Source organism: Nymphaea colorata, chromosome 1 (genome assembly GCF_008831285.2).
Source record: "Nymphaea colorata isolate Beijing-Zhang1983 chromosome 1, ASM883128v2, whole genome shotgun sequence".
Lineage (NCBI taxonomy): Eukaryota > Viridiplantae > Streptophyta > Magnoliopsida > Nymphaeales > Nymphaeaceae > Nymphaea > Nymphaea colorata.
The window spans coordinates 41,017,613-41,031,689 of NC_045138.2; the positions used below are offsets into that span (position 1 = coordinate 41,017,613).

Here is a 14,077-nt window from a genome sequence, read left to right on the forward strand (position 1 = left end):
AATAACTTATTCCTATAGAGGCCCTGATACATGGTCCAGCTACACTGCCGTGACTTCGTAGTGAAACTTGAACCAATGCAGCAACCAGTTTCTAGGTAAGATTGACTCTCGATTTGACTTAAACAGCACACCTGCTCCCTATTTCAACATCAGCCTCAAAGAGTATTGTGTCTAGCAGGTATATCCACATCTTGTATGTATCTCCACAACCACCAAACATACCATAAGCTAACAGCAGGAGATATAGCTTAGCTAACAATTCGATAAGGAAATCAAGGATCGATCTCTTGAAGAACAAAGAACCATTTACCATCTGCAAGCAAAATTTTCGCAGCAAAGACTGAATGTAAGGAAGGAATGCAATTCATTTGCAAGACATCATTCTATGTCACTATGAAATGAACAATGTCTTCACAATATTCATATTCTCAACTATATTTTGCTCACATGGGAAGAACTGGAAAGTTGCCAGAATACCATCTTCCCAATCCAACAGCATGTCAATGTTGTCCACAGAAAAAAATGTCAAAAATAGATAACAAAAGGGGTCATTAATTTCATTGCTCCATTAAGCAACCATGGCAATTACCCGAAATTAGTACCTTCATGATTGCAATAAATCTATCAGGGACTGCATAGATTCTTGAGATCTTCATCTTTTGCAAACCAATCAGGTATCAACTTAGCAGCATGAGGGTAGAGGTCTTTGTACGAGTTCCTAATTGTGCCTTCTGCAACCCCAGTAGCTAGTGATATATCTAAATTCAATGAATGCAGACAATAAGATTAGCTTGAATGGAAAGAAAAAGGGTAAAAGTACAAAATTTCAAGCTGTTAAAACCTCTCAGAGGTTTCTTGTCATCTGATAGCTGTGATATCATGTAAATGACAGCTGCTGCAATTGATATGGGACTCCTCCTGCAAATGGATACAGTTCAGAATATCGAATGTTGTAAGGTAATGGCAGAATAGATAACAGTAAGAAGAGAACTCCACAGGGTTAATAATACCCAGAACTTTAAAATGGAGACCTAGCAGCAACCCCACCAAAGCACACATGGTCAAGATGCAGCAACAAGAACAGAGACAAGGTATATTGACCCTTCAATTGATTTATCCATCCAGTCACATCTGACTGGAAAACATACCTATAAGTAGATTTCATCATTTCAGACATTCTCAAACCAATCAATAGCCCAAGGATGTGCCTCAAGCAGGCATAGTGGCCTGATTTTTCCTGTGTTATAGTATAACATAATTTGTCATTACTGACAACACTTCTCCTGATAAAAAAAAAACCAACAAAAAGAAGGCTTGTTGCGACTTCCCAACAAATTCATGGGTAAGAAAGTCTTATTCATTTTTTCTACAATTGATGATTCATATGAATATGAATTCTAAAACCAAGATAATCATTGCAAGTGTCTTGTAAGCTGATAATAATAATCGAACGTGTATTGTAAGCTGATAAATCAAAATACCAATGTTCCATACATAAATTCAGCCTCATAAGAGTGCATCAAGTGAGACCATCCGGTGATAGATTACCTGATATCAAGCTCCTCAGATCGTGCAACAGCTTCAGTAGCAGCTTTGACTGCCTGATTGTTCATGCCAAGATGAGAGCAGAACCGCCTCTATGATTACAAATTTTTTCCAAATTAGAAGAGTGTTCCCAAGGTTACAAAAGGGACAAGGAAATTTTTCTATTTTTCAGAGGAAAGCATGTACGCCTGCAACAAGAAGACTTACCAGAAAATCCCCCGCATGTATTGTTCCCATCTCCATAGATTTTCCTAATTCCTCCTCGAGAAGTTTCACAATGAACTCCTTAGCACGGCCAATTTCTTTCTTCGAAGCACCATTAGCAACAGAACATATTTCTGCAAATTGATAATCACAAGATTTATGAAATAAGATTTTGTAAAACTCCTCTCTCTATCTCTCTCTCTCTGAAGAAACAGTTAACCCAAAAATATTTGTTGGATGAAATCCTCAACCCTACCTTTTACAGTCCTTGGCTTATCTTCTTGCCGGCAGGCAATATACAGGCAAGCAGCCAAAATAGCATCCTGGTTCCTTCCTCTAATAGATTTTGAATCTTCCACCTTTTTGTAGATCTCATTGGCTCGATCCTTCAAAAAAAATTTAAAACTCTATAAGTATATACATGGTAATCTTTGATCAGTGAACCGGGCCATAGTACCACCTAAAGTTCCACAAGATGATTTAAGTGTGCCTTGGAACTATAAGTGAAAAAATGTGAGAATGTAATGAAAGTCATTGTTTAATGCTTTTTACTGACCACAATTTAATGCTTTAGCTGTTTCTGAGAAAGAGTATGGGAGTTAAAAATGTAAATGGAGTAGATACTGTTCATTTTCAACCACTTCTTGAAAAAGATGTTGTTGATAATCATAATCCACCCTCCTCTCTCCACTCTCATCTCTATTCTCTACCCAATATCATTCTTATCTTCAGTTTAACTGCAACTCTCAAGCAGAACCTTGATAACATTACCTGGAAGTTTGCCCTCATCATTCTTGAGTCATGACAAACATCCGTTACCAAATGAGTATAAACAGCAGACTGCGATTCATTCTTACAATATTTACTAGAACATAGAAACAAAGAAAAGACCTCATGCATAGAGTCATATACATACATATAAACATATACCAACAGGAAAATTATAACAAAGTCAACAGATTGTTTCATAATTCGAGCATAATTTACCGTAACTTGACCATAGCAAAAGAGAATATGTCACCCTACAGGCATATTTTCTCTCAATGAAGAAGATCGTAAATTTGAAGAATGCACCACACTGCAGAGGGAAAGTAGTAAATACCTTGATGGTTGCAACAAGACCAAGCCTGAAAAGACAAAATAAAACTTTCATTAGGAATTACATCATTTTAGAGAAACTACAGACTAAAATGATGAGGGAAAAATGCCCAAGCAATAGCCAAAAGCACCCCTGTATAACATAATGAACAGTAAAGACACAAAGTAGCATGTTTCACTCAATGCCTAGTCCTTTTTCACAATAGACTTGTGCCCCCATTGTTTTAGCAAAGGAAAATGCCCAAGCAACAGCCATAACATGTCAATGTCATAAGAGTAGATGATGAACCAAATAACATGGTTAACATGAATAGATTTACCAAAGGCCAATGGAAGAGCCAGGCAAGCTTGGCATTTACCTAGGACAGAAAATATTTCAAGAAGAATATTCACATGGAAAAGACGATCATAAGAATTGGATTTGGGATGAACACTGCCTCAGTGAATTGGTCCAAAGTGGGCAGCCCACATATTGGACCCAGGAAGTCTACCGATCGCTTGCAGGTCAGGGTGGCAGATGCCTGCTAGAATGTATTCTGTCCCTCTCTAAAACATGATACCAAATAGAGGAATTCATATTGGAACAAGGTCTAAAACACAATTTAGCATTGAACCTAAATGGTTTGGGCAATGAGTGACAGTAGAAATAGGGTGCCAGTTAAATGGCCAGTGTCAAACTTAACTTTTGCCTAAGGACAGGAAGTGGGATATTTGAGAAATAATTCGGATGACACCCATTTCCTCGAGAACGTAGCGGAAAGAGCCTTATTGATTGTAAGATAGAATAACGCCCTTAGGTATTTGCTCTTCAACTTATACATCTCATGTGTATGTCAACACAACTTAACAGGTTTTTCCAACTTTAACAGCGTGCTGGTTTCTTGGTTCTATAAAATGAACCTAGATATTCAACTATTTGGTGTCTTACTCTTCTATTCACAGCCTAAAGAAGCAAATTCTCGTTATCTTCGATCTATCAAACCCTTTCAATTATGTGGTTCCATTTGGTTCTCCCAATTTGCCTCACGCGAAAATCAAATCCAGATAACTTCTCTCCAACCAAGCAAATAACCATGTAGAAAGAAACCCTCGAAATAATGGGGCTAATGAAAAAACAAAAGGATATTCGGATGAGAGAAGAAGCCTGCAGTACGTGTCAATAATAAACAGCAGCTAGCCCATATCTACGCCTACTAGAAAAGCAAGAGTCACATATGTGAAGCCAAAAAAGAAGAAATGTCCAAGAAACAGAAAATGAAGATTCACAGAATTAGGAAATCTTCAGTCTCAAGGATTGCTGTTTCCTTATGTGCTCAACAGGGACAAATTCAATGTCGAAACGTATAAAACACCTCCACTTTTTACTCAAATCTTTGATCCAATCCCTTGATTTCATGTTCATCAACAATTCCAACACCAAAACCACAAAATTGCAAACTGCAAGAAGAAGCATATGCCCGAATCGATTCACCAAGTACACGATGAAAAGCAACACCAGAAGCATAACTCAAAGAGGAATTCAAACAAAGAAGAGAGAAAAAGGAATCACGAAATTCAGAAAAAGAGCAAACGACGGAGGAAAACAGGAAGAGGCGGGGAACCTGTCGGACATGGTGGCGATGGTGCGGAAGGCAACGATGAGGGATCTGTCGGGATTGGAGCCGCGGTTCTGCCACCGGCCGAGGGAGGAGGACAAGAAATCGGACTGGACGCCGTTGGGCTTGGAGATGACGGTGGATAGGCCGCCGTCCGTGAGGAGAGGGTTGGTGGGGCCGCCGACACGGACGGGGTCGTTGTCGCCGGACTCGTTAGCGAAGGTTCGCCACTCCGACGTCTCGTCGATGCAGTGCGCCTCCAGCACGAGGCCGCATTCCGAGCACACCGTATCTCCCGCCGAATGGTCGAACACCACCTCCGTATGCTTCTTGCAGTCCCGGCAGTACGGCTCCGCCATCCTCCTCCCTCCCTCTCCTTGTCCCTCTGTCTGCTGCGCTGCTGCTTCTACGTGGGTGTGATCGACGACGATGGTGGCGGTGAGAAGAGCGAGAGAGGGTGACCGGTGACAAGAAATAGGGAAAGCGTGGGGATCCTACTGCCTCCCCTCCGTTATATATATTCCTCTACCACCACAGCCAACCGTCCTCCAGACAAACGGGTCCGTTCGGATCAGATAAAATTAGATCCGGATAATGTAGGAAGGCTCCGAATCACAAGCAGGAGGCCGGCAGCCTTGCAGAGTCAACGCCTTTCGGATCTGATCCAATGTTTCGATTAAAGTCCGATCTTATTGCTCGGATTCAAGGAACAAAAAAGAAAAGCATTTAGAAATTTTAAAATCAAAATGTTTATTCTTTTAGAAATTGGAACTATTAAACAAGCATTGTTTTAGAATTAGTAAACAAAAACATACATGAAATTTTGATTTCATTCCAGTTTAAGAAACAATTATGATTCTGAAATTTTCATTCTTGAATCAAAATTTCAAACCTTATTACATAATCTCGAGAGTGGATATAAGAAATGACATCAATCATATTGAGATCAAATTTAATAAAAATTTGACTGGATTCGGGTTCAGACTTTGATAGATAACTTTAAATAAATATTCTCTAGCAATATGGTTTGAATGCAGTTAAAAGTCGTACTTAGGTTCAAATTCAGATGTTAATTTAAATCAAATTTGGATATAATTTAGATTATGAATTGAGAATTCATATTCAGATATAGTATAAGATTTTTTTTCATCCAAATTCTAATATGAATTCAAATCTGAAGGTATAGATATATGAAAAATGGATATGATAAAGTAAACCTTATATTTGAATCGGATCTATTGACATCCCTAATTCCAACATGAAGAATAATTATAAGAAGAACTTTGTGAATATAGTTTTTATGATTGTAAATAATTCTCCGATAATAAATTTCTCTTTGTTATTTGAATCGGTGGTATTCTTCTCTCTCTCACAAATGACTGCCCTTGTCGTTTTTAATAAGAACATTTATAATTCCTCGCTTGATTGAAAAAAAAAGGGTATATTTTCACTGGTAGGATGAGGTTAGGTGGACGCTTAGTTCATTCACAAAACTGAGGAATGATCTATAACATATTTATAGTTAAAAAAGAAATAAAAATAAAGCTGCCAATTTGATATTTTATCTTTTCTGTATGCCATTTTTTTATCAGGAAAGATTTTTCCTAAAAATGACATTTTCAATTCATCTTTCTTCCACCGCTTCTTTTTTCAGCTTGTATTTATTTAGATTATAAAAATCCTTTTTCATTTTCCCAATTTCTATTTATTCTAAAAATTCCAAAGAATAGCTTGAATTATAGCAAAGAAAAATATTAAAGGGTAAGTAGGGAAATAAGATGCTTATAATTAATATCCACATAAAATCAGTGCCATAAAAATCAGGCACCCAAAAAAATGCGCGACGTGTTATACAGTTTTATTTATTATTTTAATTATTTTAATATTTTGGGATTTTTATTTTCGTTATTTTTTATAAAAAATTTAATATAACACTATCTTTTCCAATTTAATTAGCAGTTTGGTGCACTGGATTCAATTTCTAATGTCTTACAATTGTACATTTCCAAAACATATTCAAGTGAAATTTTCTTGAAAATATTGCACCAAATGAAAGGGTCTTGACGGAAAGGAAGAACATATTATTCTTAAAACATGCGTTTTTAGAGTACATATTCTAAATATCATGCTCTTGTTAACTGCACACTCAGTACTGCAATATTTCTTTGTTTTTATATTGGCATCTTCAATGATTTGCTTATTTATATACATTGGTGGTTTTAAGAACAGATTTTTGACAATATTTCTTTATTTTTATATTAGCATTTTTAATGATTTGCTTATTTATATATCTTGGTGGTTTTATGGACAGATTTTCAATGCAAGAACTTTCTAAAGCTCTGCTACTGTGTTTATTGTTTACTTTTAGATTAGCATCTCTCAAAATTTTCCCTTTTCAAGCTACCAAACAACTTACAATTTTTTCAGTGACCCTGTTATGAGTGTTTAAGTCGACGGGGTCTCCTCCTCTGCCAACTTTTTTTCAAAAAAATAAAAATGTTAAACCCTTTTAATTTAAGGTGGGATGAGCAGTAGGCCAATAAACAGTAAAAAATAAAATGTAAAAATTTAATTTTTGAGCCAATTTTGCTAATAATTTTAAAAAATCATGCTTTGGTATGAACTACAAGTTCCAAACTCTAAAGGGATCAAATATAGTCATTAAAAAAAAAAAGGTTGTCTCCAAGGAGAGAAAGTTAGGTGTGCCGGGCGCACTGTGTGTGCAGTAAAGGAGGGAAGGATATTTTGGTAATTTATTTAAAAAGTTCTTCATAGTTTTTTTGTTTAAAATTTTGTTTTGTTTTCCATTTTGTCTTTACAAAAAGTTTTTTTCTAATGTATTTTAGTTATTAACCATACTGGTCAGGGGTGGGCATCGGCCTGACAAGAACCGGACTCGGACCAGGTTTTTCGAGCTTAAACCTGGGCCCGTACGGAGCCCCCACTGGCAGCCCAGCCCAGCGCCCACTCTTAATATTGGCGCACAAAAAATCATGTACCAGTATGGTGTATATAACCAGGTTCGGTCTCCAAAAGCATAGTGTAGCTGGTTGAGTTGACGAGTGTACATCATCGTGAGCATTGTTCTCATGGGTCTTATTAAATGGGGCGCGACACCAAGCTGAAGGTGTCTGTCCTTAACTCATATCTTGATGCCATAGATCACATACTGAACCTCATCTGTCCGATCTTTTATCTGAAGTTTGTTTCATTTCACTTTCTCACATGTTGAAAATGAAACAAGTGAACAAATTGTCTTATCCTACAAATCCTAAGCCCCATTGCTTTTGTATAGTCAAGCTCCACCTTCCTCACCAAACTTTGACTGAGAACACCAACTTTGACCTCTCATGAGATTATTTACTAGAATGATTTGAATGGAAAATAGAGAAGAATATTTTTTTTAGGAATGGTCAACCTGATGTCAAATCTATTGTAGAATAGTCGTTTGCCTTTTAAATACTCCTTCCAATGCCAACCTCATGGAACAGTAGGGTTATTGCATTGCCTGAATGAGAGCCGAAGCTCTTCCTTTTCTCCTTGCCTCCAAGATCGAGAGCTGCGTTGGTACAGGGCGGTGAGATCGCCATGAAATAGAAGTATTCCTGGTTGATGGCATATTTGGATTTGTTGTTGGAGGGATGTCTATGATAGTTTTCTATCCGTTTGTTAATCTTTGCAAAATGGTTCAAAGAAATTAAATGAAAGCATCTGCTTACCATGGATTTTAGATCCGCGGGCTACTTTAAACCTACATAGTTCTCGCAAATTTTGAGTTTCATAGTAGTAAATTTACATCTTCGATTGATCTCAAACAAGGGATCGAGCAGATTTATGAACTTTAAGAGGGAAATGTTACAAACTTTCATACAAAGGATTTCAAATCCCTGCTAGAAATCAAGGGAATTGAAATCTCGGGACTAAGCAGCTAAGATCATCTTAAATCACCAGGAATCTTAAATATGTGACCGTCAAATCTTATTCATAGTAAGGGCCATGTCATGAGCGCAGAGTTAATTTGCTTTGAAAGCTTGTAAGTATTTCATGCAAACCAATTTCTGTCACATTTAGAATGTCTCTGAATCTTGGTGGAAATGTTCAATCTAACATCTCCCATATTTTAAAAGAGTTCGAACACAAAAAATAAGCGCAAGTCGAAGAACAGAACAAGCATACATCTAGTTCATAACCTTCCAATGAAAACTGAAGCGGATCAAAGGTCCGCGCCCCTTCCTTGGTATGTTGATAATAGTTATTCGAAGGAGGAGTTGAAATCCTTCTGCTATTTTGAGTTCTTAAGAGTAAAACGGGCGTAGCGCCCACTTGAAATGAACCGCCCTTGAGCCTGGTGAGCCCAAGGTGGGGACCTCGTTCGGATAACCGCCCGAATAGACCTGAGTGGCCAAGCAATTTGCTTAGGATTTAGGGTCCTAGGTTGCCCCCAAGGGCCTTGGAAATGAGATCCACTATAAGTTTGGTTTCATTCAACTCGGCGAACCCTACAACTAGCTCAGGACGACCTTAAGACTTATCCGTTTCAAGCACGCACTCAGACCATATTGCTCCTTCCACTCCTCCCACTGCAACCTGCTTGAGTGATGCCTTAACCTCCTTGGGGTCTTCTGGTGTAATTTGAAGAGACTGAGCCCACATATCTGAGGCTCGGCGCATCAAATCACAACGGCTTGATGCAATGCATGGATATGATTAAACACACTGCGTCGATGCATTGCTCTTAAAGCCATCCAAGAATTTTCAAAGGAGTTCGCTAGTTTTAAGTTGTATTTTTTACGTTCATCATTTTCATTTTGAACTTCTCATATTCACATGCTTTGTGTTTTGAACACATACATTCGTTTGTCCAACAATGCCACGATGTACTTTCACTTTCATTTATACACTTCCAAGTGTATCCTTTCACTTTCAACTATACAATAATACATTGAATTTTCCCCGCAGCCTTTGCACCGGAACAATACATCGACTTTTTTCAGAAAACTATACTTTCACTTTCAACCATCACATAATACAAAGACGACGGGTTTTCCATGATTAACTACAAGAGTTTCCTTATAAAATCTGGCGATAAAAATTAGAGATGTCAATTGTTGAGACCAATTGCTTCAGAAAAGTCGGATGTGAAAAAAAATTCAACATCTCATAAAGAAATAAGATGGGATTCAGATCTATGAAATGGAATCTAATCACATTCAGATCCACATTCAGTTCTTAAATATACGCGTGATTTGATTTAGATTTGAGGTCTGATTTTAGTTTTAAAAAAATGTCTTCTATATGTCTAATATCCATACATTTTGAGAAGTTAATTTTTAATTAACATAACATACTGTAATTTGGGTTCTGATCTACATTTAAGAGTCAAATTTGGATTCAAATGTCAATTCAAAAGTCAGATTTGAATATGATTTAGACTGTGAATTTGAGAATTGTATTTGGATATAATGTAAACTTTTATTGTTCCTATTCGAATCAAATATTTGAATATCTGCTAAACCAGATCTGCCTAAAGGTAAACCCGATTCACATCCCTTCCAATGACAATCCAAACCAAATGCAATGTTCATGCCGAAAGACCAGCAACATGATGCAGAAACTGTCTTAAATTAATTTTAATATTTTTATTGGTTTTAATTTTTCTGATCAGATTGTTGTTAATATCAAGACCAGAAAACCCTTTTTATTTATTAAAAGTTTAAAAACTTCATGTCCTTTTACCTAAAAAAAAAAGTTTGAACCAATTTGCAGCTCGAACCCAAGGTGTTCTTCTATGAATCCATGGCTTGCAGATCTAAAAGCGCATATAAAACAATCTCTCTCTCTGTTCCATAAATTTATGCAAATTGAAATTTATTCATAAAGTTGATAAAATGGGGGGTGAAAGCAAGAAGAAAAAGAAAAGAATCAAGCAGTTCTTTATAAACTTCACCGACGGACTTGAATTCACTTTGTGGCTGATCCAGATCCAACAGTTATTTAGGTAAACAACCCACAATAAAAGTAGTAGTTATGAACACTGCAGCCTATTTCCAAACCAAATCTTTTAAAAAATTTGATCCGCCAACAATTATTGCCCCATGTTCAACCCAATTAGGTTGGATTTGGTACTTCCCTCATGAATGAGCATAACTCCGACCCATTAACATCTCTACCTCCAACAATGGAATTTGCACAAGTTGGGTCAAGTGGTACCGATGCCAATGCAATGGATATGGGTTCGATGTCAGACCAACCAGAACCAGTTCGTTTGAGATCTGTAAAACGGTTTTTTTTTTAATATATATATATAAATTTTTATGGTTTGGTTCTGAAGAAATTGAACAGAAGATCCAGATCTTGTCACTTAAACCAACCAGCTGCACGAAACACTTCTCGGATGCTTAGCCTTTATATATAAGTTCACTTAATTACATTTATATTCTCTCCACATATTCCAAGAGCTTCAGAAAAGTAATGTAAATGATCTTCAGTTTGGCCGTCCAAAAATGGGCCTCTCCTTGGCTGTCTAACATAGTAGGTTTTACATTTTGGATCTAACCATTTAGATAATCTTTTAATGTAAAACAAAAATGTACAGTAACAATTGAATTAAAGCTTTCAAATGTATCAGTTCGGATTTTATGACTCGAAAAGCCAAAGACAACTAATGTTCAACCCTCACAATATTAGTTGCACATATTGAATGTTGGTGCTTTTTCTTAAGCTTACAGTTTTGAATTGGCCGATGTTCATTAAAAGGCCAATCTATGGCATATATATATATATATATAGACACACACACACACAAAATGGAGACTTTGGGCTTACAGAGTCATCCAACCATTTGATTACGACCCTCATATTCATTATTATTGACAGTTAACAAAAAAACAATGAGAAAAAGTAATAGACATTTTGGTTATTTGATATTAGTTCACATATTTTTTTTTCTTAATCATCTATCTGTTTCAAAACTCTTGTTAGATGATTGGGTGACTCTACATAACCAAAGTCATCATTCAATTCTGATATATTCCTCTTACATAATGATTAACTTATTATATGTTTACCATCAACTTATTCTTGATATCATATTTGTTAGATTAGCTTGCCAAAAAAAAAAAAAAACACTTAATCGTTGCATTTAAGCTGTCTAATTTTGTCCCTGACTTAGTGGTCTGGGACCTATCAATTACTAAGCTATTTGTTAATTATTCTCAAATTGAAATTGGTGCTTGATTACTACTTTTGGCTTATGGAGGAAATTGTCCTGCAGGAGATTCCCTCTAGTTTTAACTACCCTTTTGCTTTCTCTCTTCTTCCATCACCTTGGGTTCATAAAACAAGTAAATTTTAAGCACAAAAGCCATCGGTAATTCACTTTTGGAAGCTCACAGTAAAAAACAAGCAAATGTTAAGTTCAAAAGCCATCGAGAATTCACTTTTGGAAGTTCACAGTCAAGTTCAAAGTTAAAGTACCGAAGCTTTCCTCCCTCAGTATTTACACCATGCACGGTTCTATAATGCAGAAGAGCATATGCCCAAACCCCATCAAATAATTCTCTCTATTTTGAAAGCTTCTGCAACATGCTTTTGCGTACTTCTCAAGTATCACGGCGACTCTTAGGCTTTACTCGTCCCCAAGCAATTGGTACAGTAGATGGACGTCACGGGGCCATGCATCTTCTGAACATATATGTTTCAATAATGAACACAGATGAAGTGAGAATATATGTGAACAGAAGCATCTGAGAGGGTGACATGAGCAACTGGGCAGTGTCCGAACAAGAATGGAGGACGCAGAGAAGCGGACAGTGAAGAAGAAACGAAATCAAAAGGTTGTCATGTCTTGGAGGCACATGACATGGTAGTCTGCCTGTTGCCCCACTTGGCTCAGGTGCTTTCATCTTGATCTGCTCAGCTTCACGTTCCATGATGAACTCCCCAATGGACTTAGATCCCCAAAGTGTTCGTATTTCTGCAGTCCCTGATTCTATCTAGATCTGCCGACGTATCCCTACGAATTAAGATATACATATGCGGATACGCATGCCGAGCCCACCTTCTCGAGGGGGGCAGCTGACCACAGGAGCCATGGCACCCCAGGATTTTGAAAAAGAATGAAGTACATGACATAGTTCTTAAAATTGGTATAGTACATGTTGAATGTATATGGATTGAAATAATGTATGGGCTACTGTCTATTCTCTACTGCATAAAATCTGATAGATGTGAGCTTAAGAATGGTAGATGAAAACAAGATGCAGACATTTGAATTTGTAGTACACTCGAGCTGCCCATGCCTTGTTTTCATCTCCCAGCCTTGAAATGAGGAGTAATTCATGTGTTCTTCGTTAAGTTCAAATTCTTGCACCTTTTTTTCATATTTCTCACTGTTGATGAGAAATATGAAAAAAGATGTGTGTGAGGAGCTCACGTCCTTTCCTGATATATATATAGTTCCATTTTAGTTGTTACTTTATCCATTCGATATACTAAAGTTTAATTTCTAAAATAGAAAGGATTAACTGATAATCATCAAATTCTAATATATATTTAGAAGCATAACATACAGATTGAGAAAGAATGAAGTGCCTCTCTCTCTCTCTCTCTTGCTCGCTCGCTCTCTCTTTTATATATTATTCGTATAGGCAAACAGTGTTTTCTTAGAGAAACTTTGAAATTAAGTTACTTGAGGCCCACCAGATTAAGTAGCAAAATTTAATTAAATTTTAGCGAACCTTCCAAGCACCTCAACTTAACCTTCTTCGTCTTTTTCCGTTGCAAGATTAGAGAGAGAGTGAGTTTAAAAAGATCTCGCAGGCCATTTTGATATTTTCCTTGCTTGAGACACAAAAGTATTGTTACCGCTGTCCTTTTCATGATGGTTTAGTAAGATCACGAAGAAGGAACCTTTTTGTATGATGAGATATCGCCATTGTTTTGTTGCAGACATCGAATAGGGATCCAGTAGCATGCAGCTATGCTTCTCATCATCATCATCATAAGAAGACCAAGTTATGAATTTTAATTTTGACCAAAAAGCTATATCTTCAATTTCACTTATCTATCAATCTTAATTAAATCAATTGTTAAGATGATTCTTGATGATCTTAGCACACACATTAAGTTGATTCTTGATGACCTTAGCACACACACACATATATAGAATTTCTGGACTCTTTCATCTCACAACATGCCGCCCTATGCATTACATTGAGCTGCATGCATCAGGCTTCATGTTGTAAGAGGCCGGATATATATATATATATATATATATATATATATATATATATATATATATATATATATATATGTAGAGAGAGAGAGAGAGAGAGAGAGAGAGAGAGAGAGAGAGAGAGAGAGAGAGAGAGAGAGGGTTTGGATTCATACCTGCGTAAATGCTGTGTTCAATTTGAATTTTGGTTGCCGGTGGGAATGCGATCACATTTTGTTACTGAGCCCAATAACCAATGGCATTTGGATTCAGATTTATATCGCAAGTATTGTCAGATTCATTGACACTACTAATTTACTAGCAAAACTAGAATGAGGGCGCTGGGGAAGTCAAGTAAAGAACCTTCATTACATTATAATATATATTTTTTCATTTAAGACATTTAAACATGTTAAGTAAC

The 14,077-nt window shown here is 36.7% G+C and overlaps 1 protein-coding gene across 1 annotated transcript; it reads right to left on the reverse strand.

Moving 5' to 3' along the window:
* Positions 1-363: 363 nt before the first annotated feature.
* Positions 364-4,924, reverse strand: LOC116245978 (transcription initiation factor IIB). Its single transcript, XM_031617636.2, has 7 exons — positions 4,449-4,924; positions 2,852-2,876; positions 2,006-2,135; positions 1,753-1,883; positions 1,549-1,637; positions 842-918; positions 364-758 (listed from the first exon to the last, which is right to left on the reverse strand). The coding sequence occupies exons 1-7, from the start codon at positions 4,799-4,801 to the stop codon at positions 625-627; spliced, it is 939 nt and encodes a 312-aa protein (XP_031473496.1). The 5' UTR covers positions 4,802-4,924; the 3' UTR covers positions 364-624.
* Between the last annotated feature and the right edge of the window lie 9,153 nt (positions 4,925-14,077).

What these genes read in the sequence shown, in the direction of transcription:
- LOC116245978 (XM_031617636.2), bottom strand. Translation starts at nt 4,801, where the DNA reads ATGGCGGAGCCGTACTGCCGGGACTGCAAGAAGCATACGGAGGTGGTG. An exon ending in GTCTTGTTGCAACCATCAAG is followed by an intron (nt 2,136 to 2,851) that starts GTATTTACTACT and finishes TTTTTTTTGAAG; the next exon opens with GATCGAGCCAATGAGATCTA. An exon ending in TAAGCCAAGGACTGTAAAAG is followed by an intron (nt 1,884 to 2,005) that starts GTAGGGTTGAGG and finishes ATCAATTTGCAG; the next exon opens with AAATATGTTCTGTTGCTAAT.